This window comes from Doryrhamphus excisus, chromosome 8, assembly GCF_030265055.1.
Source record: "Doryrhamphus excisus isolate RoL2022-K1 chromosome 8, RoL_Dexc_1.0, whole genome shotgun sequence".
In the NCBI taxonomy this organism is placed as follows: domain Eukaryota; kingdom Metazoa; phylum Chordata; class Actinopteri; order Syngnathiformes; family Syngnathidae; genus Doryrhamphus; species Doryrhamphus excisus.
This window is the reverse complement of record NC_080473.1, coordinates 8,635,516-8,663,327: the sequence shown is the minus strand read 5'-3', so window position 1 is coordinate 8,663,327 and position 27,812 is coordinate 8,635,516. Positions and strand designations below refer to the sequence as shown.

Genomic DNA, 27,812 nt, shown 5'->3' with positions numbered 1-27,812 from the left:
TTTTTCCCCCACAATGCTTTGCGGCAGGGGCGGTCGCGTGCCTTGTGGTGCTGAAGCTGCGCGTCCATCAGACGTTAACCACAACACATCTTAGCCAGTATCCTCATGCGTGGGGGGGTTATTTCTTAAATATCGCTGCAACTTATTGTGGTTTTAATTTCTAAATAGTTAACCCGGAAAAGCGCTAACTTTGTCTCGTGCTGCTTTTTTTTTTTCTTTCTCTCCGAGGCGCGACGTCTCCTCAGTCCAAGAACCGCATCCTTTATGCACAGCACGCTGCTCCGGTCCTCCCCCACAGAGCACCATGGCCGGCTCCAGTCCCACTCACTAGGCGGCATGGAAGCCAAGCAGCACCCGATAAAGAGCCTCAAAAGCTACCCGGAGACCGGTGGCCGGAGTCTGGCAGCAGCAGCAGCCGCCGCCGCCGCTGGAGGTGGGGGTGGTGGAGGAGGAGACGGAGGGAGTCGAGTCGGCGGTTCCACCGAGATGGACATGGAGACGAAAATCCAGAAAGCCATCGACTTCAAGGCCGAGGGGCACCGCTGTTACAAGGAGAAGAAATTCCGTGAGGCCATAGGTAAATACCACCGGGCTCTGCTCCAGCTCAAAGGGGTTCACGTCGTCGATGGGACGACCGGCTCTGAGGTCAACCTGCTGAGCCAAGCCGCGGCCAAGCTGACCGAGGATCAGTGGAGAGCCGTGGAGAGCACCGAGATAGAATGCTACGACAGCCTGACAGGTGAGATGAAGTAATCATGACTCAATTTCTACTTCTGGTTCATTGGGTTCATATTGCGGACTTGTCTTCAGGCTTGTGTCGTAAATGACATTATTTATATTGCAAATGTTGGGACACACCCTTTAAGCAATTGCACAAATGTTTTTAATTAATGTTTAGTTTTGCTCCTCTAATCTTAATTATCTAACACCTTATCTAGTACCCTCAGATCTTATTAATGATCTGGGAGAATGAACAGAAAAAATATCAAAGAAAAACAATTATCAATATAAAAAAAATGCCAAACCGCAAACAGGCAAGTATATTATTATTCAAAGCTAAACCGTAATACTAAGTGGAGCTAACAAAAAATGTGCTACTTCTAAAGTAATGGTAATGGTTTAATTTCATTTGAACATGCATCAGATTACAATTGAATGCATCACATAATCAGTTCACAGGTTCCACATGTCCAAAAGGAGTAGGAAGAAGCAAAGCTTATTAAATCCTACCCCTCCATCTGCTACTTTTACAATCAGTAACTGTTACATTTGTTCACTTCCTGCTTTCCATAATACCGTTTACTTTTACAATCAATAACTGTTTCATTTGTTCACTTCCTGCTTTCCATAATACAGTTTAAGGGTTTTTTTTAATAGTGTGCCTTGTACCGAAGTATGAGGTGATATACAATGACCATACAATGACATAATGTGTACCATAGTAAGTGTCAATATAGTGATATATATAGCACATCATGACTGGTTCAAGACTCTTCATCCTTGTATTTAGCAAACATCAACTGCTTGTATTGTTTCTTGAATTGGCTCATCGTTGTGCATTGTTTGAGTTCCTTACTCAATCCATTCCATAGTTTGATTCCACATACTGAAATGCTATGGCTTTTTAACATAGTCCTAGCATAGAAGTGTTTCAAATGTAGTTCTTCCCTGAGATCATATTTCTCCTCTCTTGTAGAGAAGTATTGGATGACATTTTTAGCTAATTGGTTATTTTTAGCCTTATGAATTATTTTAGCTTGCTGCTATATCAGCAAGTTTAAGTATTTGTGATTTTAGAAATAAGGAGTTAGTATGTTCTCTGTAGGCGGCATTATGAATTATCCTTACTGGCCTTTTTTGCAGTACATTTAGCAAGTGAAGATTGCTTTGATAGTTATTACCCCATATTTCCACACAATAAGTAAGATATGGTAGAACCAGAGAGCAATAAAGAGTGTGGATTGATTTCTGATTGAGAACAAATTTTGCTTTGTTCAATATTGAAATATTTCTGTCCACCTTATGTTGTATATTTGTAATATGAGGCTTCCAGCTCATATTTTCATCTATTGTGATCCCCCGAAATTTATTTTCGTTCACCCTTTCAATGTCCACACCGTCTATTTGTATTTCTAAAGTAAAATAGCATATTGTGGTGTACAACCTTTGAGAACCACTTCCGGCGTTTAATGTACATTATGGACGCTGCAAGCCATTTACCTCACCATGCATTGATTTGGTGTTTCTCTAAGCTGCGTTGGTGCCTTAGATGATTAAAAGCAGGCTCGATATGTCCAATGATGGCGTCTTCGTGTCCTTGTGTTGTTGAAATATTTCTCAGAGGTTGTGAGGTGGCAAACGGATGATGTAAGGTTGCATGTTCAATGGCAAGGCTGTGCAGTAAGTCATGTGAGGGTAACAGCAGATACAGTAGCGATGCTACATAGAAGTCTTATTTGCTCTTTATCGGCTATGATTATGATAATAACAACAAATAGTACAAAATACAAATACGTTTTTACAAATAAAACGTGTTTAGTTTGCATGTATTATTCTGTAGACCCCAAATTTAAGAGTATATGCCCGAGATTGTTGTTGAGGGGAAAAAATACAGTTTCATATATGGGTTGACATACAGTAAAATCATACAAATACTATTTTTCTCGCCTCTTCCTGCTCCTAAAAACGCTGATGTAACACACACAAACATAAAATTGTACACCATTTTTCACAGTTTTCCCAACCTGATGGTTGCTGGTTTGATTCTCGGTCCAACTTATTTATACATTTCAATCATTGTCCAATTTCAAATTACAAATTTCCCTCGCAATATTTCAGTTCATTATCGTTCCCTCGCTGTGTCCCAGTTTTTCAGGAATACACACAACAGAGTGAGCAAAGTTCTCCTCCCATTCTGTGTGGAAGTGGTACATTTTTGGCTTCTTATTGGAGGCAAAACTGATGAGTTTGTGGTCGAGTGGTTAGCATGTTGGCCACACAGTCAGGAGATGGGAATGTCTGGTTTTTAATCTCTGCTTGGGCATCTTTTTGCGGAGCTGGAATGTTCTCCCCCGTGTGTGCGTAGGTTATCTCCGGGTAATCCTGCCACATTCCATAAACATGCATGCTAGGTTAATCAACGACCAAATCAGGAGCATATGTCCCTTGTGATTGGCGGGCGACCAGTCAATAGAGAACGGATGCTTAGTTAGTAGGTAGCTTGTTAGCTTGCTATCTTGGGAGCTAGCAGCATAAGAGTTGAGGTAAACAAATGAATAATAGGAGTATTTACGTCACTATAGCGTGGTATTTCATGTCTACAGGGCTCTTATGATGTTAAAAAAATGTATGAAACTATGAAAATCTTCTATTTATTAACATTGAAACATATATCACAGTTGTGGAACCAATTAGCCGCTATAGACGAGTGACGACTCCCACTTTTCTTACCAACCATTCCAACATTAAAATATTCCGCTCATTGTGGACATGTAGGTTATCGGGACTTTTCTAAAAATTGCCACATTTTCCGTCATTTTATATTTTCGGTGACATTTTTCCCATTGAAAATGAATGGAGAGCTATCAGGGAGGGGTGTCTTTACATACCATCACATATAAGACATCACTACCAGTGGGGAGATTGCATGTGTGTGTGTGTGTGTGTGTACATGACAGATGCTCTAGTTAGTATCTGCGCTGAAGGTCTCCTTTAGTGAGGCCACCGTGGCATAAATGAAGTATGGGAGGGGGGTGGAGGGAAGGAGATTTAAAGAGAGAATTCGGATAAGGAGATAGAGGGAAGCGAAACGGTCAGTAACATGTAGGGGAGGAAAAACGAGGAGCAGTTGAAGAGGAAGAAGAGGGGGGGAGGGGAGTGCCATACGCACGACAGGGGGCCATATTTACCATAGCAACCATCGCTGGGCCTTGTCCCTCTTGTTGTAGTTATTAGTGCCCCTCGTAGCCTTCGCTCAGTGCTTCATTTCCTTGCTCATCTTGACTCATGATGGCCATTTTGACTTCCAAGTCACATTGGAGGTATTTTAACAGTGTTTTTGTATGTGGACTCCAATGGTATATTTGCATTGCCTTATTGCTTTAGTTTATAGTTTGTCTTTTAGAATGTCTGTGCGCGCCCACAAACCTACATTTGTGCAATTTGTTTTATCTTCCACTTCCCGATGAGAAATATCGAGCATTTTCACTAGACTTGACTTATATGTCAGAGGCACAAAGAGGTGATGATGCAACTGCACAAAAGAACAGAGCATGTTCGGTGCAGTTTTAAGCCAAAAAAACTGCATGCATATCTCCTGTAGGGGTGTATGAATGGACATACAGTATATACTACATGTGTATTAGGGGTCCCATTATGGTGATTGCGAGGGTAGTGGGGGGTCTCTTGGCACCCACATCATAACTGTCACTTTGTAGATGTCATTAAACCCCGTTCAACGAAAAAGTCATGAACTCCACGATAAAAAGTGTTTTCTGCCCATTGTTGAAAGCTTTTTGATATGATGCATTGACGTCAGCTGCCTTTTCTTTTGCATTCATTCATTCATTAATTTTCTACCGCTTTTTCCTCACAAGGGTCGCGGGGGTGCTGGAGCCTATCCCAGCTGTCTTGGGGCGAGAGGCGGGGTACACCCTGGACTGGTCGCCAGCCAATCACAGGGCACATATAGACAAACAACCATTCACACTCACATTCATACCTATGGACAATTTGGAGTCGCCAATTAACCTAGCATGTTTTTTGGAATGTGGGAGGAAACCGGAGTACCCGGAGAAAACCCACGCATGCACGGGGAGAACATTCAAACTCCACACAGAGATGGCCGAGGGTGGAATTGAACCCTGGTCTCCTAGCTGTGAGGTCTGCGTGCTAACCACTCGTCCGCCGTGCCGCCTGTCTTTTGCATAATCCTTTTAATTTCTCATATAAAATATTGGCATATATATTTGAATTGAGGCTGCACGGTGACAGGAAACCCGAGTTCAATTCCACCCACGGCCATCTCTGTGTGGAGTTTGCATGTTCTCCCCGTGCATGCGTGGGTTTTCTCCGGGTACTCCGGTTTCCTCCCACATTCCAAAAACATGCTAGGTTAATTGGCGACTCCAAATTGTCCATAGGTATGAATGTGAGTGTGAATGGTTGTTTGTCTATATGTGCCCTGTGATTGGCTGGCCACCAGTCCAGGGTGTACCCCACCTCTCTCCCCAAGACAGCTGGGATAGGCTCCAGCACCCCCGCGACCCTCGTGAGGATAAGCAGTAGAAAATGAATGAACGATTTGAATTGTGAACAACTGATACTAATCAAATGCAAAAATATTGACATTATTACTGACGGTAAAATTAAATATATAAAAAAAGATATTGATGCAGCAGCAGCAGCATCACCACGCCGAGGCGGTAGTTCGCCTCCCATGCAGCGCACCGCCACAGCTTCAATAAATCCTCGGGGGGAAACCCTGTGGGTGGTATTGTTTGATTGTAATAAAACATAAAATGTAGCCGTGTCATCACAAATTGAAGCAAGACAGACTTTCTCCAACTTCCGCTCACTCTGATCTCTCGCCTCAAATCTTCCTTTGTTCCTCCTGACTGCCCGGATCCGGGAATGAGTCATGGGGAGCGACGCTCGCAGGATGGGCTTATTGGAATGGTTTGTTTCGTAACATGAGAAAGATAACATCTTTTTTTTCTCTTTTGATCTGTTTGCATAATGATGACAGTAATGGGTCTCTAGCATTTATAGCTACAATAATTTGAATCAGTTGAGTGTAAAAATCTCATCTCAGATAAATTAAAATAAATAAAATATTATCCATATTACTGCTATTGTAAGTGCTATTACTGCTGTTAGCACTCATAGTATTTCCTTCAAGGCTCTATAGAGGTCATTAGTGAACCTTTCAAACCCTGACATAACAAAACATCTGTTTGCACCGTCATGCAATTAAATAGGAACTGCTGTGAGATGCTAACAATACACAGTAGCAGCTTTGATGATACACCTGGCGTTTTTTTTTTGCATGTGTAACACCAGTCCTCCACAATCTGCTGCTACAGTCCACCTTATGCTGGCACATACATGCATAAGCAGAAAAAAACCCTGCCTTTCATCTCCAGACAGCTCCCTCACTGGGACAGCTCATGAGATAAGAGAAGAAGAAACACTAGCCACGTTTACATGAGGGGTTTTTCCTCTTTCCGAATGAAATCTTTCCGAATTACTTTTTTGAAGTATCCATGGAAAGTAATATTCCAATGTCTTGTCTACATGCGCCACTATAATTAACCAGAATAGTCAATGGGGCATGCGCAGTAAAGCGTAAACATCAACATCACGTGATACCGACTTCCTCGAGTTTTTCTTTCACTTGTTGGAATAACTCCGTATTGCCAGTTTTTCGTTTGTTCCAGTCTTGAAATTTAGTTTGGATCAAAAACAAACTTTCCGCAGCAGTCCAGTGCCGATTGCTCGCCTCCATTTTTAAAACTAAAGAACGTCTCGAGCTGTGTGTTACGTCATATCTGAGCATGCGCTGAAAGAACGCACCTTTATAAAATTAAATCTTGCTAATATTTTAAAATTAAACTCTGCACGTGTTTTATATAGATATATATTTTCTATATATAAGTATAGAAGTGTTTAGATTCTAGCACACGAAAGCTGCTTGCCAACCGGCAATGAACAACATTCATTCATTTTCTACCGCTTATCCTCACGAGGGTCGCGGGGGGGGGGCTGCTGGAGCCTATCCCAGCTGTCTTCGGGCGAGAGGCGGGGTACACCCTGGACTGGTGGCCAGCCAATCACAGGGCACATACAGACAAACAACCATTCACACTCACATTCATACCTATGGACAATTTGGAGTCGCCAATTAACCTAGCATGTTTTTGGAATGTGGGAGGAAACCGGAGAGAACCCACGCATGCACGGGGGATGCAAACTCCACACAGAGATGGCCAAGGGTGGAATTGAACCCTGGTCTCCTAGCTGTGAGGCCTGCGCGCTAACCACACGATTGGGGAAAGGAATATTCCACCCCTTTGAATCCGATTATATATTCATTTGGATTGGAATGAGGTGTATATAAAGGTTAAATTTTTTCAGTTTCAGCAAATAAACCGAATGCAATTGGAATATTAGCGTCCATGTATACGTGGCTACTGATGAAAAGGAGGTTGGGGTATGAAAGGGGTAAAGCAAGTCGGGCCGGATGGGCCAGGTTTTGTCCATGCGTCTGTCTGCCTTACAGCATGATGGAAAGCTTCTGTGCCAGGGCTGCAGATGGCACGGTCATGACCGGCGCTCCCGCTACTGTACTCTCACTGTATGATGCTCCAGTCCCATCTTCACCACCTCCCTCCATATTAAGATGCGGAGAATGAGGGAAGGGACATAAGGGGGCTAAAATAAGACGGAAAAGCCAACTGGACACATTCATTGAACATGATGGGATTATTCTATCAGACCAGGAAGGAAGGGAAACCATCATGACCTCTAAAGCACGGGTCTCAAACACCCGGCCCGCGGGCCAAATGAGGACACTAGTTTGAGGCCCCCGTCTTGATATGAAAGTTTAATGTTAGTGCGGCCCGCGCAAGTTTGATATGGATGCTGTATGGTATCATGTACCCAGAAAAAATTATTATGTTTGATTAATGTTCATGTTAAAGGTTAAATAACTGTTAATAGTTATCCTCCCTATCCGTGTGGAAGTGGTAAATTTTTGGCTATTTAAGTTTAAAGGAAATAACTTGAAGGCTACCGTTTAGGTCGCTAGCTCTCTAGTTTGCGAGTTAGCATGTGTCTCAAGACCCTGCAGTTGCGCAATATGTTGTAAATAAAAAAAGTATAAATGTGACTATAGTCGTGTTTTGTCATGTCTACAGGGCTCTAATAATGCTTGGTTAATTTTTATCTGAAAAAAATAATTTGTCTACCCACCAACTATATGTGGTTTCTTAAGTTTTTATTATTTGCCGTTTTATTATTATTATTATTATATTTATTTATTTATTACTGATTGATTGATTTTCTTTATTCTTGATTTGTTCATTAATTTTTCATCTTATTTTGTGCAGAAAAATGAAAAGAACAGTGGAATGTTTTATCAGAGCTTTTATTGTAGAAAATCGGAACCAAAGCACTGAAAAAGTTTGTATATTTTTCTGTTTTTAATAAATGCGTTTTTTTTTTTTTTTTGGAAAACCTGATGCGGCCCAGCCTTGCCCAGACCCTAGCTCCAGTGGCACCCAAGTAAATTGAGTTTGAGACCCCTGCTCTAAAGAGTCATGGTGATAATACATGTTATTGTGGTTAGAGTAACAGTATATTCCTATATATTGTAACAATTTGGCACCAATTTATGAAATAAAACAATAACTTGGTTAATCCCCTCACCGTGACTTGGGGTTCTCTTATTGGCTGACTCTTCAGTGATGCATCGGCGGTTGAAATAAATGTCATGTGTGTCGCTCAGTATGTATAAGCATGTAAAGCCTGGCAAAGAAATGTAAGCTTGCGTCACTTTGACTGACAGAATTTAAATGATATCTTCTGGATGTAGGACACGACAAACCTTATCATCTTTGTGTTTAGTGGAATTCTTAAAGCTATAGTAACACATCGTCATCACATGTGTTAGGTACAAAAGGTCAAGGGTGAGATGGCCTGTTAAGTATAATTCATAATATGTTGTTTTCTTTATAGAATTCATGTTTAATGTCATACTTTAGTTTTTTTTTTTCTCCGATACTGGGAGAAACTAGAACTTGTATGGTCATATCACCTCGTACTTCGGTATGTGATAAAAAAAAAAATCAACCAAAAAACCCTTAAACTATATTAGGAAAGCAGGAAGTGAACAAATGTAACAGTTACTGATTGTAAAAGTACCAGATGGAGGGGTAGGATTTAATAAGCTTTGCTTCTTCCTACTCCTTTTGGACATGTGGAACTGTGAACTGATTATGTGATGCATTCAATTGTAATCTGATGCATGTTCAAATGAAATAAAACCATGACCGTTATCATTTGAAGTGCATGAGAAAGTGTGATACTCATAATACTTCAACTATAGATAAATATAAAGCTTCATCAGGAAGTTACCTACAGCCGTAGCTCTTAATGCCATTGTTTTACTTGTTTTTGTAGACTTAATTGAATAGAGATATTAATTGCAGCATTAATATAATAAATATAAGATTCTACACAAATACAAAAATACAAAATGAAGTCATCATTGGGGAGAGGTTGGGGCCAAAACAGAGAGAAATAGAAATGTCCAAAATAATATCTTTCTTATTGACTTAGTTGTGTTCTATTCTATTATGCTTTTTAGACATTTCACACAAACAAACATGAGCTCCTTGCCACCATAGTTTATTAATAGCCATCAAAGAGAAACCATATTCCACCTATGCAAGCTGTCACTAATGACCGTCTGCTAACGCTATTTGACGTATCCGACACCCCGTGTGCTGCAGTCGAGGTTGCGCAATAAACCAACTGGCTGTTTTATATTCACAGACACACAGCTGCGCATTTATTCAAAAATAAGAATCCCAATATCTTTTCCCAGCACAGATTGTGCGGCCTGTCAGTGAACGCCTCGTTACGCTTGCTGGCAGTTGACAGTGACAATTTACAGACCCGGGTCCACGCTTCATACAGCACATACATATGGACTAAAAACAGCCTTCTTCTTACTGTTTGATTCCTTTCAAATAGAAGACGGTTGGAGTATTTGCTTGAATTGATTGGCGGGTCTTAGGGTGGTTCAGCGTAATGGATTGTATTTCCTGGCTGCAAGCAGCAGAGGCGCTGTTGGTTGAGGTTCGTGTGGCATGTGGCAGCGCAAAGACGGAGAGTGCGTAGCATTCACATACGACATCAGCAGCAGTCAGATAATGGCCCGGCAAACAGATGACCTCAATAAAAGGCTTTTCAATGCTTTATTAAACTGCACTTATGTGCTGTTTGAGTGCCTGCTTTCACTCATAATATGCTGGAGCTCTTTTAGCTGTTGGACAGGAAACAGACTACAGTAGATTTCTACTTTTCACAGGGGTTACTTCCTGAGATCACCGGTGTCTATTTTGGACAACTTGGCTCAGCCAACTCCAAACCCTCCTGCTTGCTTGGTGTTGACGTTATCTTCTGATTTCAGATCAATATTTTATGGAAGCCCATTTCCACCACTGAAAAAAACAAATAGTAAGTCATAATTATTAGATAAAAAGTCAAAATGATGACATAAGAATGTCAAAATTATGAGATAAAAAGTCCAAATTATGAGATAAAAAGTCAAAATAATGACATAAAAAGTCATAATTATGAGATAAGAATGCCAAAATTATGAGATAAAAAGTCATAATTATGAGATAAAATGTCAAAATTATGACATAAGTCAAAATTATGAGATAAAAAACTCAAACTTATGAGATAAAAACTCAAAATTATGAGATTAAAAAGGTAAAATAATGACATAAAAAGTCATAATTATGAGCTACAACGTCAATATGATGACATAAGAATGCCAAAATTATAAGATAAAAAGTCATAATTATGAGATAAAACATCAAAATTATGACATAAATCAAAATCATGAGATAAAAACTCAAAATGTTGAGATTAAAAAGTCATAATTTTGAGATGAAAAAGTCAAAGTTATGCGATAAAAAGTCACAATTTTTAGATAAAGAGTCTAAAGTATGAGATAAAAAGTTTTAAGTTATGAGATAAAGTTGAAGTTATGCGATAAAAAGTCAAAATTATGAAATAAAAAGTCAACATTTTTTGAGAGAGTTTAAAGTATGAGATAAAAAGTCTAAATTATGAGATAAAAACTATAAATTAAGAGATAAGAATGCCGAAATTATGAGATAAAAAGTCGTATAGATAAAAAGTTTATACATAAAAACTCATACTTAGATAAAAAGTCATAATTATGAGATAAAATGTCAAAACTATGAAATAAAAAGTTATAGAAGTTACCAAAAGCTATATGGCTGTCACGTTCATGTGCTAACATGATTTTGGTGTGCGCCCCCACATTTTCTGCTTGCGCTAAAATGTTAAGTTAGCTGCTATTGTGTTCCGAGTTGAAAAAGTTAGTGTGGAGTCTTGGCATTCTATGTACTGAAAGCCACACCAGAGGAACGCATTAGCGGTATCAATGATGAGCCACTTCCTCGCTGGTATAAATATTTAAGGAGATGAACATTAATCCTGAGTCAGCAACTATTTTAAGAGTGCTGCAGATTGATGAGAGCTTTATTTTTAGTCTTACCTCTTGACAATTTTTCGATTTTTGATTTTGAATTTTTCACAATTCCATGAACTTTTGTCAGCAGTATTAGTCCTGCCGGCGGCAGTGGCTCAGCAACTGTAAGGCTGCTGGTTCAATCCTCGCTTCCTTGTTATTCCTTGCTATCCTTGTTAAATACTGTTATTGTGACAGTCTTTTGGTTTGTCAGAGACGAGAGATAAATCGGCAAGCACATTTTTGTCAGTTTACCCTAGAGCAGCTGAGGATACAGATATAGTTTACCACCACTGGGTTCACTGTGAGGCATACTATTGTTGGTTTGTTGTGGTTTGGCATTTGGCCGTTAGTAATGGTAATGGTTTAATTTCATTTGAACATGCATCAGATTACAATTTAATGCATCACATAATCAGTTCACAGTTCCACATGTCCAAAAAGAGTAGGAAGAAGCAAAGCTTATTAAATCCTACCCCTCCATCTGGTACTTTTACAATCAGTAACTGTTACATTTGTTCACTTCCTGCTTTCCTAATATAGTTTACGTTTTTTTAAATTTAATTTTTGTCACGTACCAAAGTACGAGGTGATATGACCATACAATGACATAATGGGCAAATGTCAATATAGTGATATATATATATCACATAATTTAGATTTTTTATCTCATACTTTAGACTCTATCGAAAAAATTTAGACTTTTTATCTCAGAATTATGACTTTTTATCGCATAACTTTGACTTTATCTCATAATTTAGACTTTTTAGCTCATGCTTTAGACTCTTTATCCCCAAATCGTGACTTTTTATCTCATAATCTTGACTTTTTATCTCATAATTATGACTTTTTATCGCATATATTTCTATATCTTTGGGACTCCAGCAAACTATAGTGAGAGCCATTATCTACAAATGGCGAATACATGCAACAATAGTGAACCTTCCCAGGAGTAACTGGCCAAATAAAATTACCCCATGAACGCAGCAACAAATCATCCGAGAGGTCACAAAAGACCCCACAACAACATCATTTTGTGTTCAGTTGTGATGCACTTGACTGATATTTGCATCAGATTACAATTGAGTGCATCACATAATCAGTTCACAGTTCCACATGTCCAAAAGGAGTAGGAAGAAGCAAAGCTTATTAAATCCTACCCCTCCATCTGGTACTTTTACAATCAGTAACTGTTACATTTGTTCACTTCCTGCTTTCCTAATATAGTTTAATTTTTCTTTTTATTCTTTTTGTCACGTACCGAAGTACGAGGTGATATGACCATCCAATGACATAATGTGTACCATAGTAAGTGTCAATATAGTGATATATATAGCACATCATGACTGGTTCAAGACTCTTCATCCTTGTATTTAGCAAACATCAACTGCTTGTATTGTTTCTTGAATTGGCTCATCGTTGTGCATTGTTTGAGTTCCTTACTCAATCCATTCCATAGTTTGATTCCACAACGTAGTCCTAGCATATACGTGTTTCAAATGTAGTTCTTCCCTGAGATCATATTTCTCCTCTCTTGTAGAGAAGTATTGGATGACATTTTTAGGTAATTGGTTATTTTTAGCCTTGTGCATTATTTTAGCTGTTTGAAGAGGAATAATATCAGTATCAAATATCAAGTATTTGTGATTTTAGAAATAAGGAGTTAGTATGTTCTCTGTAGGCGGCATTATGAATTATCCTTACTGGCCTTTTTCAAAATGGACTTTAAAGTTGTGATTTCCTTTGCACTAAAATGGGGGAAAAATGATATTAATTACTACTAATTGTTATCCTAATGGGATTAATTCTGGATGCTTTTTCTTTCCATTTGCAATTTGTATGATGCTGAATTGGTGTCTTTTTGCCCCCAAAATGCACTATTGTAATTATATTTCCGTTATTTAAACTAACAAGTCCGTAATGAGCAAAAATTCAGTCAGTTTCCCCAAAACTGCTGTCAAATATTATACAGTAATATTTTTTGGACTATATGAGTCAGTTTTTCAAAACACACCTTTATTTTTTTGGATAAATTGCTTGCCAAAACAATTAATTAAAGAAAAGGCAGCAACATACGTACGTATAACATGAGAAGTATTGGATGACATTTTTAGCTAATTGGTTACCTTTGGTGTATTAAAGTTGAAGGTTGTTCTTTGCAAATCTGCTGTTGTTTTGTGGAAGTAAGTGAAAATGTATGCGGGATTAGTGTAATTATGTAATAATAATGCTTTCTGGTTAAGGCAGTTATGGCATTTGTAGAGTGAGTATTCCATTTTTCCTTACAAAAGTCTCCAAAAATCTCTGTGGCAAAACGTGTCAGCTGTACGATGATTCCGAGTTGTGGCAGTTATGATAAAGTGAGTTTTATGACTTCATAACAATGAACGGCATTGCTTTGGGAGTGGAGCTATTCTTAGCTGGCCTGCGGTTCTGTCCGAGAGCTGTGACGTCAAATTGTGTTTTGTTCCAAAAAAAAAATATTTTTGAGATGCAATTTTGCGTGGGCAGCTCTGTGTGGAGTTTGCATGTGAGTGTGAATGGTTGTTTGTCTATATGTGCCATGTGATTGGCTGGCCACCATCCAGGGTGTACACAGCCTCTCGCCCGAAGACAGCTGGGATAGGCTCCAGCACCCCCGCGACCCTCGTGAGGAAAAAGCAGTAGAAAATGAATGAATGAATGTAATTTTGCGCGGTTCCTTTGTCCATTTTAAAGCATTATAAATGTTAACATATTGGATTGGCTACTTGTGTTGTGTTGTTTTGGAGAGGAAGTACCACGGACCACAAATGCAACACGAATGTGTGAGGAAATTGAAGGCCTGCTGCCAGACGAGTGATGGCTCTCTCTCTCTCTCTCTCTCTCTCTCTCTCTCTCTCTCTCTCGGTGGTATCTTCCGGCAGAACTAATTACAAAGTGATGGACAGCGCACTAATCACCGGGGCCAGGAGTGCCTTAAAATGAGCTGTATTGTGATGTCACGCCTGGTGAGATGATTCCAGGCTTCATGTACGAAAAAAGGAAACGAGCAAAATAGGAAAATAATCACACCTCTTTCCTCCGTGGGGATTTTTTTTTCCTTTTCTGTTAATGGATTTTGTTCCCTCATTGCCTCAATCTTTCACCGCTTGTCTCTCTTGTTTCGGCTTCAGCTGTGCTTGCCTTTAATGAATACAAGGCGACATGATGCTTCAGGCTACCCGTCGGGGTTCCTCAAGTGTTAACCTCTTTGCATGAGCACGGAAAGGTAGTCGTATGGTCACGCAGTCATCCACGACGCCGAGCGAGGTTTATTCCCATTGAATTGAATACATTCTCCTGTGTTTTGTCCAACTCAAGCTTTTAACAATTATTACAACACCCCCCCCCCCCCCCCCCCCCCACACACACACACACAAACTCAGCCAGCGTTACAGCATCCCATTAAAACCTCGGCTCATTCTTCCGTACCGGCGCTCTCACATCAGGTTCCTCATTAAGACGAATTTCCCTGCCTCGTCGTCGGCGGCGGCGCCGCCACACCTTCTTTTTTGTGCGGCGTCACATCTCATTAGTCGTCTTCTTTCATCGTAAAACGCTACATTTCTAATTAAAAAGCAAAGCGTATCGAATATATCGTCTCGAGAAATGACCTCACAACATTAATTAATTGATTTGATGCTTGTGTAAAAATTGCTAAATATAGTCAATTCTATCCAATGGATGCTTAGCCCATTTCTAATTTGTTCTGGTTTTTTAAACTGTCAAATAGAAAACAACAAAATGTAATGAGTCACCCTCATAAAACAGTTTTTTTCTTTATCTATCATAAATAACGATGAGCCAATTCAAGAAACAATACAAGCAGTTGATGTTTGCTAAATACAAGGATGAGGAGTCTTGAACCAGTCATGATGTGCTATATATATCACTATATTGACACTTACAATGGTACCCATTATGTCATTGGATGGTCATATTACCTCGTAATTCAGTACGTGACAAAAAAAAATTAAATTATATTTGGAAAGCAGGAAGTGAACAAATGTAACAGTCACTGATTGTAAAAGTACCAGATGGAGGGGTAGGATTTAATAAGCTTTGCTTCTTCCTACTCCTTTTGGACATGTGGAACTGGGAACTGATTATGTGATGCATTCAATTGTAATCTGATGCATCACAACTGAACACAAAATTATGTTGTTGTGGGGTCTTTTGTGACCTCTTGGATGAGTTGTTGCTGCGTTCATGGGGTAATTTTATTTGGGCAGTTACTCCTGGGAAGGTTCACTATTGTTGCATGTATTCACCATTTGTAGATAATTGAAAGCTAAAAAGTCTAAATTATGAGATAAAGTCGAAGTTATGCGATAAAAAGTCATAATTCTGAGATAAAAAGTCTACATTTTCCGATGGAGAGTCTAAAGTATGAGATAAAAAAATCTAAATTATGTGATAAAAAGTCATATTTATGAGATAAAAAATTATGCAATAAAAACAAAAAATTTATTTGGCCAGTTACTCCTGGGAAGGTTCACTATTGTTGCATGTATTTGCCATTTGTAGATAATGGCTCTCACTATAGTTTGCTGGAGTCCCAAAGATATAGAAAGATATGTGATAAAAAGTTATAATTATGAGATAAGAATGTCGAAATTATGAGATAAAAAATCAAGATTATGAGATAAAAAGTTACAATTTGTGGATAAAGAGTCTAAAGCATGAGCTAAAAATTCTAAATTATGAGATAAAGTCAAAGTTATGAGATAAAAAGTCAAAATTATGAGATAAAAACTAAAAATTATGAGATAAGAATGTCGAAATTATGCGTTAAAAAGTCATATGGATAGAAATAGGATTTATAACCTTTGAGAAGTGGGGGGGCAATCACTTTTCCACACAAAGCCATGTAGCTTTGGATTTATTTTCTCCCTTAATAATAAAAAGTTTCATGTTAAAACTGCATTTTGTGTTCAGTTGTGTTGTCATGAACTAATCTTTAATTTACGTTTGATGATCCCAAACATTCAAGTGTGATAACAAAAACATACACACACTACATCACAAATCAGTTAATCATTTCAATTACAATAATAAAAAAAATAAATAAAAATAAAAAAAAATCATTCAAGTTTATACCATAAAAATATGGCTAATATTACTCATTTTGCAATGTCAGTGTCATTTTTAGCTTCACTTTACAGCTCTTTTGTGGGAAAATAATGCATTAGTGAAGCGTGAAGCTGTGAACATCAGCTTTACAGATGCCGGATATGATGTTCAGGCAGGGCGTGTTGTTTACTGCCACACATAGTGGGCTCGGGCAAGCTTCGGAAAATACGATTGTTTTTGCTCAGAACATTTTGAAGATGTACTCGGAAACATTGATGAGCCACTCGGATAGCGCCACACTGGCTGCAATTATTGTTCAGGGTGTCATTTCACTGATGTGAAATGCTGTTTTTAATGAGGCTTCGGTCGTTTGTGTGTGTGTGTGTGTGTGTGCATGTGTGTGTGTGCCCCACCTGATCCAGTGGTCCTGTCATTATCACACCCTTAATGCATCTCACCACACTCCACTTTCTCCGGCGTGCCATCCATCTGCCTAATGGACCAACAGGGCGCATTGGGCCAGTCATCACTTGTACATGCGCGCTTGTTTTTTTTTGGGGGGGGGGGGTGGACTTTTAAGATTTTTATTTTTTTTTGAGACTCGTGAATCATATTCAACCTGTGTGTTTGTTTTTGTGGAAACCTTGATGCCTTCTTCTTTATTATGCAAGCAGTATAATAGTGTGGCTGTAGTGTGATGGTATCAAATACAGTTTTTCATCTGTGGATTTGTTATGCTTCCATACTGAACCGAATACAAGACTGAAAGAACAAGTCTGGAAAAAAAATGTGGTGTTCTATATACGACTTCCTCAAGCTTTTCTTCCTGTCACTCACATACATCAATGGCCTAAAAAGGTCAAACAGAGGAGTTATGATGCTCATTCTAAGATAACTGTGATGACTGGAAATATTCATTCATTCATTTTCTACCGCTTATTCTTACGAGGGTCGCGTGGGTGATAAAAAAAAGTCAGATAAAAAGTCATAATTATGAGATAAAACGTCAAAATTATGACATAAGTCAAAATTATGAGATAAGTCAAAATTATGAGATAAAAAGTCAATTATGAGATTAAAAAGTCATAATTATGAGATAAAAAGTCACAATTATGAGATAAAAAGTCTAAATTATGAAATAAAGTCAAAGTTATGCGATAAAAAGTCATAATTATGAGATACAAAGTCCAAATTATGAGATAAAAAGTCAAAATAATGACATTTGTTAATTCATTCATTTTCTACCGCTTTTCGTCACGAGGGCCGCGGGGGTGCTGGAGCCTATCCCAGTTGTCTTTGGGTGAGAGACTGGGGTACACCCTGGACTGGTGGCCAGCCAATCACAGGGCACATATAGACAAACAACCATTCACACTCACATTCATACCTATGGACAATTTGGAGTCGCCAATTAACCTAGCATGTTTTTGGAATGTGGGAGGAAACCGGAGTACCCGGAGAAACAGGGAGAACATTCAAACTCCACATAGAGATGGCCGAGGGTGGGATTGAACTCGAGTCTCCTCGCTGTGAGACCTATACGATATTAAAAACATTATTTTTAGGCTTGATTTTGTCTTTAAAATCCTTGAAAATCAGGGGTCATCTTATATCCACTGGGATAGGCTGGCGACCAGTCCAGGGTGTACCCCGCCTCTTGCCCGAAGTCAGCTGGGATAGACTCCAGCATACCTTTTGCGACCCTAGTGAGGATAAGAAAGGATAATTTTTACAGTATTTAGGGAAATACGATTATTGTTTGTCCTTTTGTGTGCTGCTGTGTGTGTGTACTGTAAAATATAGCCTAGCCTTCTGCGTTTGTGCCAACTCACTGCTGAAACCTCCGTGCCATTAGGCAGTACAGACTGTAACAAAATCCCCTGAAAGCTACGCTCATGTCCACTAATGAGGGGCAGGATGGATGGGTGTGTGCAAGACGGCTGTAAAAACAAATATACCAGTAGAGTCTGCAGCACTGTTTTCGGTATATTAGGGTGTGTTGGATTTATTTCAACCTGAAACCCATCTTGCCTTCCCGTATAGAGACTTGGAGGAGTTGACCCAACAGATTGATATGCGGTTGAAGGTATCGGTTAAACAAAAACATGATTGGTATCTGCCGCTGTGCCCCAAAATACCACAAATAAGAGAATAGGCCAGTATTTACATCTCGAAAACAGCATGCAGCATTGACCACCAAACACCAAAACACTTTGATATCGACTCTGTCCATTCCCTCATGTCCATACTGAATTATTCAGCATTAAGCACTTGCATGGTTGACCGGCACAATCCACTATGTGCTACTCAGTGGATATTTAGAAAATCGCTGTAATAACACAATGAGGATATTTTAGCTCAATGATATGACACACAAGTACACTACATTGCCATACAATATGAAACAATGTGATAGAACGCAGTACAGTGCAGTCCGTTGCAATATAATAGCATCATACAGCTGAAAATACAGCTGGAATAGGTGCAGATACTGGAAGATCTAACTTTAAAAAAAACAAAAAAATGTAAAATATATATTTTTTTGCAAACCATTATTGACTAAATGGGGCCGCACGGTGGTCGAGTGGTTAGCACGCAGACCTCACAGCTAGGAGACCAGGGTTCAATTCCACCCTCGGCCATCTCTGTGTGGAGTTTGCATGTTCTCCCCGTGCATGCGTGGGTTTTTTCTCCGGGTACTCCGGTTTCCTCCCACATTCCAAAAACATGCTAGGTTAATTGGCCACTCCAAATTGTCATGAACTCCACGATAAAAATGTGTTTTCTACGATGTGCCCATTGCTGAAAGCTTTTTAATATGTTGCATTGACGTCAGCTGCCTTGTCTTTTGCATAATCCTTTTAATTTCTCATATAAAATATTGGCATAAAGATTTGAATTGAGGCTGCACAGTGGAAGTAAACCCGAGTTCAATTCCACCCTCGGTCATCTCTGTGTGGAGTTTGCATGTTCTCCCCGTGCATGCGTGGGTTTTCTCCGGGTACTCCGGTTTCCTCCCACATTCCAAAAACATGCTAGGTTAATTGGCGACTCCAAATTGTCCATAGGTATGAATGTGAGTGTGAATGGTTGTTTGTCTATATGTGCCCTGTGATTGGCTGGAGACCGGTCCAGGGTGTACCCCGCCTCTCGCCCGAATATCTAAAATACAGTAATAAAATATTAAAGACAGTAACAGAAGAGTTGCTTAGTTTTATCCCCAATACTGGCAGCACTCATGCAGCCCCAGACCGTGACACTACCACCGTCATGTTTGACTGTAGGCAAGACACAATTATCTTAGTAGTAGCCTGTGTTGCCAGATAGGAGACGAGGGTCCACCCTCGGCCATCTCTGTGTGGAGTTTGCATGTTCTCCCCGTGCATGCGTGGGTTTTCTCCGGGTACTCCGGTTTCCTCCCACATTCCAAAAACATGCTAGGTTAATTGGCCACTCCAAATTGTCCATAGGTATGAATGTGAGTGTGAATGGTTGTTTGTCTATATGTGCCCTGTGATTGGCTGGCCACCAGTCCAGGGTGTACCCCGCCTCTCACCCGAAGACAACTGGGATAGGCTCCAGCACCCCCGCGACCCTTGTGAGGAAAAAGCAGTAGAAAATAAATGAATGAGTTCTAGTAGTACTGGAAGTTGTGTACAACTGAACTATCACCATTTTGGTGTGTTTTTGTGTACTATCATTAGTCCCAGTATCCTATCAAAGCATGAATTGTCAAGGTCATAAAAGATGGGTTTAGAAGCCTTGTCCAATCTTGGAAAAAAAAAAAACAAAGTAGCTCAATGTGATCTTAAATAAAGCCTGAAACACGACTGTGTGCCTGGCTGAGCTCCTTGATGGATTCCGTTCATGTTGACCTGGCTGACCTCATCTCGCACTCGCTTTTTGTCCACACACTCTTACTACACTGACGGGGAACGACAGGTAGGGCAGCAACAACAGCTTTTAACAAAAACCCTCACACCGCACACACTCGTGTGATTCTCATCTCTCGTCCATTTTTCTCATCTCCCCCCTTCTCTCATTTTAATGCAGCCCTGTCCCTCATTCCTCGTACGCCTCCCACCTCTGTCTCACGCTCCCTGACTCACCCTGCCTCCCGGTTAATAGTCCTGACTCATGTTGTTCACAGATATGTCTGTGTGTGTGTGTCAAGGGCAGAGAAAAACTCCTCATGTAAACGTGGCTATTGGTACTACTCAGAGATCCTCCAGGATGCCTGAGCTCTTCACCCATGAGGGAACTCATTGAGACTGCTTGTGTCCGCCATCTTGATCTGTCGGTCACACCACCCAAAACTCTTTGACGACGGTAGGAATGGAGATGATTGGCCGATACAGCGAACACATTACTGCCAGCACTGGTGGTTGACACTGAAGCTTCTGGGTTCCATCCTCCGATACTGAACCCCCAGTTGCCCATGAGTCGGCCATTTTGAGTGCCTTGAAAGACCGTTTACCGTTTAATACTGCACCAGTTCGCCTATCAATCTCACACTGCAGCTTTTAACTAGTTAACAAGAAATATTTGAACTCCTCCACCGGGGGCAAGACGTCACTCCCAAACGGAGGTTCTGAGTCTCATCGCAGAAGCTCCACACTCCAGTCAACGCTGAAGGTCACAGCCTGATGCGGCCGTCAGCACCTCATTATCCACAAACAGCAGAGATCCATTCATTCATTTTCTACCGCTTTTTCCTCACAAGGGTCATGGGGGTGCTGGAGCCTATCCCAGCTGTCTTTGGGCGAGAGGCCCAAAGTACACCCGGGACTGGTCGCCAGCCAATCACAGGGCACATATAGACAAACAACCATTCACACTCACATTCATACCTATGGACAATTTGGAGTCGCCAATTAACCTAGCATGTTTTTGGAATGTGGGAGGAAACCGGAGTACCTGGAAAAAACCCACGCATGCACGGGGAGAACATGCAAACTCCACACAGAGATGGCCGAGGGTGGAATTGAACCCTGGTCTCCTAGCTGTGAGGTCTGCGCGCTAACCACTCGACCGCCGTGCCGCCCTAACAGCAGAGATGAGATCCCAAAATATTTTTGTTTATGTATTTTGTACTGAACAGTAACACCTTTTGCGTTTATTCATTCAGTCAATGGAGCTCTTGTTTCTACATGGCTTCTCTTTGCACTGGAATACAGAGAACATTGCTCCCCTGCCTGGGGGGGCCAAAACTGCTTACGCTGCTTTTTTATGTCTTTTTTGGCTCGTGCAACATTACTATTGTCTATTTATAGTCAGCTCACTGTTGCCCTGAGGAAGGACTGTGTCTCTACAAAGGCAGCCATATTGATGATTTCCTCTGTAGGTATCTTCTTAGTAATGAACCACCGCTCTCTTTTGCTCCCCCTGCTGGTGGCAGCTTGTCTGTTGCAGTCCGAGCTAGTCAACTACGAACGAGTGAAGGAGTACTGCCTGAAGGTTCTGAGTCACCAGAGAGACCACTTCAAGGCCATGTACCGTGCCGGCATTGCCTTCTACCACCTGGGCGACTATGAATGTGCCCTACGCTACCTGAGAGACGCCAAGAGCCGCGAGCCCACAGGTAAAAATGAGCTGGCGCGGGGGGGGGGGGGGGTGATAGTTCGATGATTTAACAGCAACAACGGCACCTGTGAGGGCAATTAGAACTCCAGTGTGGCCCGCAATGAAAATAAATTGTCCGCTTGCATAGATGCCCACCTCCTCACCCAATAATTAAGGATAATGTGTTATTCAATTACTAAACGTGGAAAAAAAAATACTGAATTGGAACCTTATTTTGAATTCAAACCTGTCAATCTATTGGGTTGTTTTTTTCAAATTATAGCTTAATAACAAACATTTGGCATACCCTTTATAAGTTTTTATTTTTTAAATGGTATATATGAATTTACATTTTTATATACAAGTATAACATCATGTCATTCAGTATTATTTTTATTGAATATGTTTTGTTTTCTTTTTGCTCTAATATTATTTTCAGAACATTTAATATTAGTTAAATAATATTTTTTAGTATTATTAGTATTTATTATTTAGTATTTAGTAATTTTTAGTATTCATAATACTCACCAGTTAATGATAATAATAATAATAATAATAATAATAATAATAATAATAATAATAATAATAATAATAATAATAATAATAATAATAATAATAATAATAATAATAATAATATAATAATAATAACATTATTATTATCATTGTTATAATAATAATAATAACAAAAATAATAATCATCATCATTATTGTTATTGTGACAATGCTATTTTTAGGTCAATTATTACTTAGTGTTGCTTTAATATAATATACTGATTCATTCAATTTCATCAAATATATATTTTTTTTATTTTACATCTTATATACAACAATAATATATGTAATTAAATTAAACAATTAAACAAACTTATTATTATTATTCTTATGTTGGATAACAGGGGTGTTTTTAGGCTTTTTTGAGATAGATAAATTTTACCTTAGTGATATGATATTGTTATTGTAATCCTATACTACTACTAATAATAATAATGATTATTATTATTCTAACATTGTTTAATTTAACACACATTACATATTATACATACATATAATACATATTATATTATTGTAGTATAAAAGTTATAAAATGAAAAAAATATATACAGTATTTGATGAAATTGAATGCATTGAATGAATCAGTATTTTACATTAAAGCAACACTATGTAATTATTGACCTGAAAATAGCATTGTCACAATAATTCTGATGCCACACTAGCTCATAATAGAGGAGAACAATCTCCACATCACCTGTTACTCACCTATATAGTGTGCTACAGTACTGGTGGACCAGCCAGGACATGTCCCACGCTGTGGTAGGATTGCATATGTTAATGTTATGTAATGACATAATAATAATAATCAGACAAAACAGCACACATTAATGAATTAATTCCTAAGAAATGAGTGAATATGCCGCCTTTTGAGCAAAACACTTGGTTCGCTGACTGTTGCTTTACAGGAAGTTTACAGGAATGTCTCTCTACTCCAGATACCAACGTGCTGCGCTACATCCAGCTCACAGAGATGAAGATGAGCAAGAGTGGACTTCGAGATCGGGACATCGGCAAAGACACACAGGGCTGACCTTTGGCCTTTCTGCCCTTCTGACCCCACCCCCATCCCTCCCCCTCTTAATCCCATTTTGACCCTTTCCCCTTGAATCCTGCCCTGACCCTACTTACGATGACAGCACAGCCGCACGCAGGACAAACGTTTATCGGTGACAAGTGAAGGACATCTTCCTCTTCTCCCGCTTCCTCCCTCCTCTTCCTCCCTTCCTCCTCTTCCTCCTGTTTGTCCCTCAGGTGCTGTGGCTCTTCTCCCTCAAGCGACGTGCTGTATTATCCCCACATCACTTAGTAAAGCATTTTATTCCTTGCTCGTTATCTTTTTCTCTGCCTTCTCTCTCTCCGAGGAGAACATCAGGGTGTTGAAGGTGTAATAAGAGAGGTCTACATCGAAAATCCGACCCAACAGTAGGGCTCACTCGGGCCCTTTAAGCAGACTTTGTCTCCTTTCTAGATTTTCATAACAATTCTGGACTTTTTTTTTTCCAATTAAGGGCTAATTTAAAATGTGTTTGTAATCTTTCTTTGAAGTCTAACTGTCAGGTATGCTTACGTTAGGAGCTGCAGTGTCTTGAGTTTGTTGTCCAAAAAAAAAAAAAGCCCGCCTCCCGACCCCCTCACCTGCGCCCTAGCCCCTCCCTCCCACCCCTCCATCGGTAATGATGTCACACACAAAAACACACCTTTCTTAGGTAACTGAAAACAAGAAGATAATTCATTCTCTTTAGCTATTTAAGGTTATGTTTATTATTTATAATATATTAGTTGTATCATTATTCTGTAGTGATAACTATTTTAATATATTTTTATGAATTATGTAATACTATTTGCAAAATATAAATAGATATATTGGATTAAAATCAACACATATATCAACAGGCCCACACATTATGATTTTTAATTATGATTTATGTACTGTTTGATCTTACCTTGCTGGCGTTTGATTTTCCCACGCCAAAATTAATTGATTTTATTATCCATTTTATTTTTTAATTTCATGAGAGCGGCACAATATCAGATGTAGTCTTATCTAATATGATGAGATTATACATTAACGTTGTAGTTGGTAAATACATATGGCGTACCGCCACTTGATACCAATCTATACCGATTTGCGTTTGCCTTCTCAGCGTATCAGTAATATAACAATTCACATAACTTGTATGAAAATGCAGATACAAGTGTCTTAAAGCAGCACACATCAAGTCTCGTCATACTGTCGGCGTGGAGGAGACTCAACAAACAATTGGTTTCCTGCCTCACGGGCACCCTCGGGGGGTTAGATGTCGCTCTCTCTCTCTCTCCATGGCAGCGCTCCATCATGTTATTGTTTTTGCCAGCCTCCGCAAAGTCATGTTCAACATGTCAGAGCAATCAATGTACACCACAGTGCAGTACAGCTTCACACTCGGGGTGTCACAAGATCCGGCCCGGGATTTTCATAAATAAATGTATTCATAACACAATAACAGGCAAGAAGAGGTTAACCCTTGTTAACATAGAACAACGGCATGGACAGAGGGAGCCCTTTTGAGAGTCATATAAAGAGTTATACGGTCTTTTTGTCTGGGTGGGTGGAGGCACGGCTGCTAGCATACACACAGAACAGTGCAGATCAGTATAATGTAGTACAAATTAAACGAGTCGATATATTATCATGGGCTTAGCGTGCAGACCTCACAGCTAGGAGACCCAAGTTCAATTCCATCCTCGGTTATCTCTATGTGGAGTTTGCATGTTCTCCCCGTGCATGCGTGGGTTTTCTCCGGGTACTCCGGTTTCCTCCCACATTCCAAAAACATGCTAGGTTAATTGGCGACTCCAAATTGTCCATAGGTATGAATGTGAGTGTGAATGGTTGTTTGTCTATATGTGCCCTGTGATTGGCTGGCCACCAGTCCAGGGTGTACCCCGCCTCTCGCCCGAAAGACAGCTGGGATAGGCTCCAGCGCCCCCGCGACCCTCGTGATGATAAGCGGTAGAAAATGAATGAATGAAAACTTGGCTTCTTGTTAATATTACAGTGAAACCTCAGATAGCGTATGCCTCAGTTTATGTCAATTTCTGCCTCGGTTCACATACATTTTTCAGTTAGTGTACAAATGTGGTACACAAAATGTTTTAATCACAAAACGTACTTGTAGTCATCTTCCCCCAGCTCATCTATAATGTCATCAGCTGTTGACTCTGTAGTTCTTTTCTAACGAACACAGTTACACCACAAGTCTCTGCTGTTCTTTTGATCACAGCTTTAAAATAACCCACCATGGAGCCAAAGAAGTTGCAAGTGCTAGCATTTTGATAAATAAGGTGAGAAATAGCGGTGCAGCAATGACAATTTTCTGGCCAATCACCATCTTAAAAAGCCTTACATGCCGATATCGATTTATTATTACACCTTCAATTTTGTTGAAAAACATTGAACAATACCTGTGAAACAATATAAAGTTGTTGTTTTAACTGCACATGAGGTAGTTCGAAAATGACTACCCAAACTACTAAATTACATCAGATCTCGCCCGAAGACAGCTGGGATAGGCTCCAGCACCCCCCGCAACCCTCGTGAGTATAAGCGGTAAAAAATGAATGATATATTGTTGTAAATCTTATATTTTTTCATCGTATTTTTCTTGTCTCGCGACCTCAGTGTCTTGTGACACCCCGACTGCACACCACAACATGGAACTTTTTGGGGGACAGTGGAACCTCCAAATGTAACATAACAATAGTAAGAGTACTGCATTCTGCCACCTAGTGGTGGTTGGTAGGTTTTGTAACATAATTTGTCTCTGATTGTTGATTGATTTATGACTTCCCAAGATGGAAGGTGAGCTACGCCGTTGACGTCTGATCTAGTCTTGGTAGTTAGACATTATTTATTGTTTTATTGAGGTTATAAATTCCATTTTTCTTTGATTTTTGGGGACATTATGAGGTGATAAATCAATCTACAGCAGTGACCCCTACCTATTCGAGAAGTACTGATCTACAAACACATTTTGACAATTGTATCACCCTCATTAGGGGCGTTAATCATATTGCCCTTTGACCTTCTGAAGACAATCGTCACATTTTTCTGCATCATACTATCCTTCAGAATGTCTTACTTATTGTACATTATTAGAAATACACCATGTCAACCTTCCTGTGTTCCATGTTCTATGGTTATCAGCACACTTTCTTACTCTGTTTTTTTTTTCTGTGATGGCGACACAAAAATTGCCCCCCAAAATTTTACAAGATTTGCTTGATTTGCAAGATTATTTTTTTTTTCAGAAAACTGCAGTTGAAGTGAAAAAAGATTTGAGGGTGTTGGATTTTGGAGGTTCCACTCAATGAATAACAGATAATATGAGGCATGGGTGTAATTTTAAAAACAAGACAAACAAACAAAACAAAAAAAAGCACAACAAAATGAAATAGAAGAAAATAAAAGAAGAGTTGAATTTTTTCCTGCTTGTGTTATCTGGGCTTTTTTTTTTTACTTTGATGTCATTTGAGGTAAATGTTTGTCAAAGTTTTGTGACTATATAAATGTACAAAAGAAGAAAAAACCTTTCTGGTTGTGAAAAGCTTTACTTTATGGACAGAATAGAAGAGCAAAAAAAAAAGATAGAAGTAACTATTAGCTCCTGTGCAGAGCTGCTTTGTGACTGTGTTTTTGTCAATGTTTTCTTTCAAGAGGGATCCTGAGCTGGTGCAATGACCTTTGACATTCCCGTCTGACCTGTCTGTGTACGATAAGCCGAGCGCTAATATTGGACTGGATGAGAACGCTGAGGAACTTGTACTTGTGTTCTTAAACACAAGAAAAAACGTCAACTTGTTTTGCTGTATGGAGGATTTCTATTTGGCCTTGAACCTTTTTCCAGTTCTTTCCCCCTCTGACTTCCAGACATCATGACTGGGTTTTTTTCCACTGCTAGCCCAGGAATGCATTACTACTGATTGGTCAGTGATCAATAAAGTTGCAAACAAAGCAGACATATGGAGAGTTTGTGTTGAAATTAAATAAAAAACTGAGTCACATGTTTTTTTTTGCATTAAAAATACCAACAAATTACTTCATACTGTATTTTTTTTACATAATTCTACTGCATGTATTTGATTTGTCTATTATTGTGTTGTAAAAGGTAAACAGCGTACTGTACAAAAGAGTATTAGGGCCTAAAAAATATAATGTAAAATATGTAAAAATAAAAATAATATGTAAAAAATTATGCCAAATTATTAGAGGAAAAAGTCTTAATGTTAGGGAAATAAAGTTGTGATTATGTAAAAAAAAGATTATGTTTAATAA

General features: G+C 39.3%; 1 protein-coding gene across 1 annotated transcript; it reads left to right on the top strand.

Moving 5' to 3' along the window:
* Positions 1 to 18: 18 nt before the first annotated feature.
* On the top strand, positions 19 to 27,747 carry ttc9b (tetratricopeptide repeat domain 9B). The gene is made up of 3 exons (XM_058080299.1): positions 19 to 739; positions 21,783 to 21,965; positions 23,434 to 27,747. Exons 1-3 carry the CDS (start codon positions 265 to 267, stop codon positions 23,526 to 23,528), a joined length of 753 nt encoding a protein of 250 aa, XP_057936282.1. The 5' UTR covers positions 19 to 264; the 3' UTR covers positions 23,529 to 27,747.
* Positions 27,748 to 27,812: the final 65 nt, after the last annotated feature.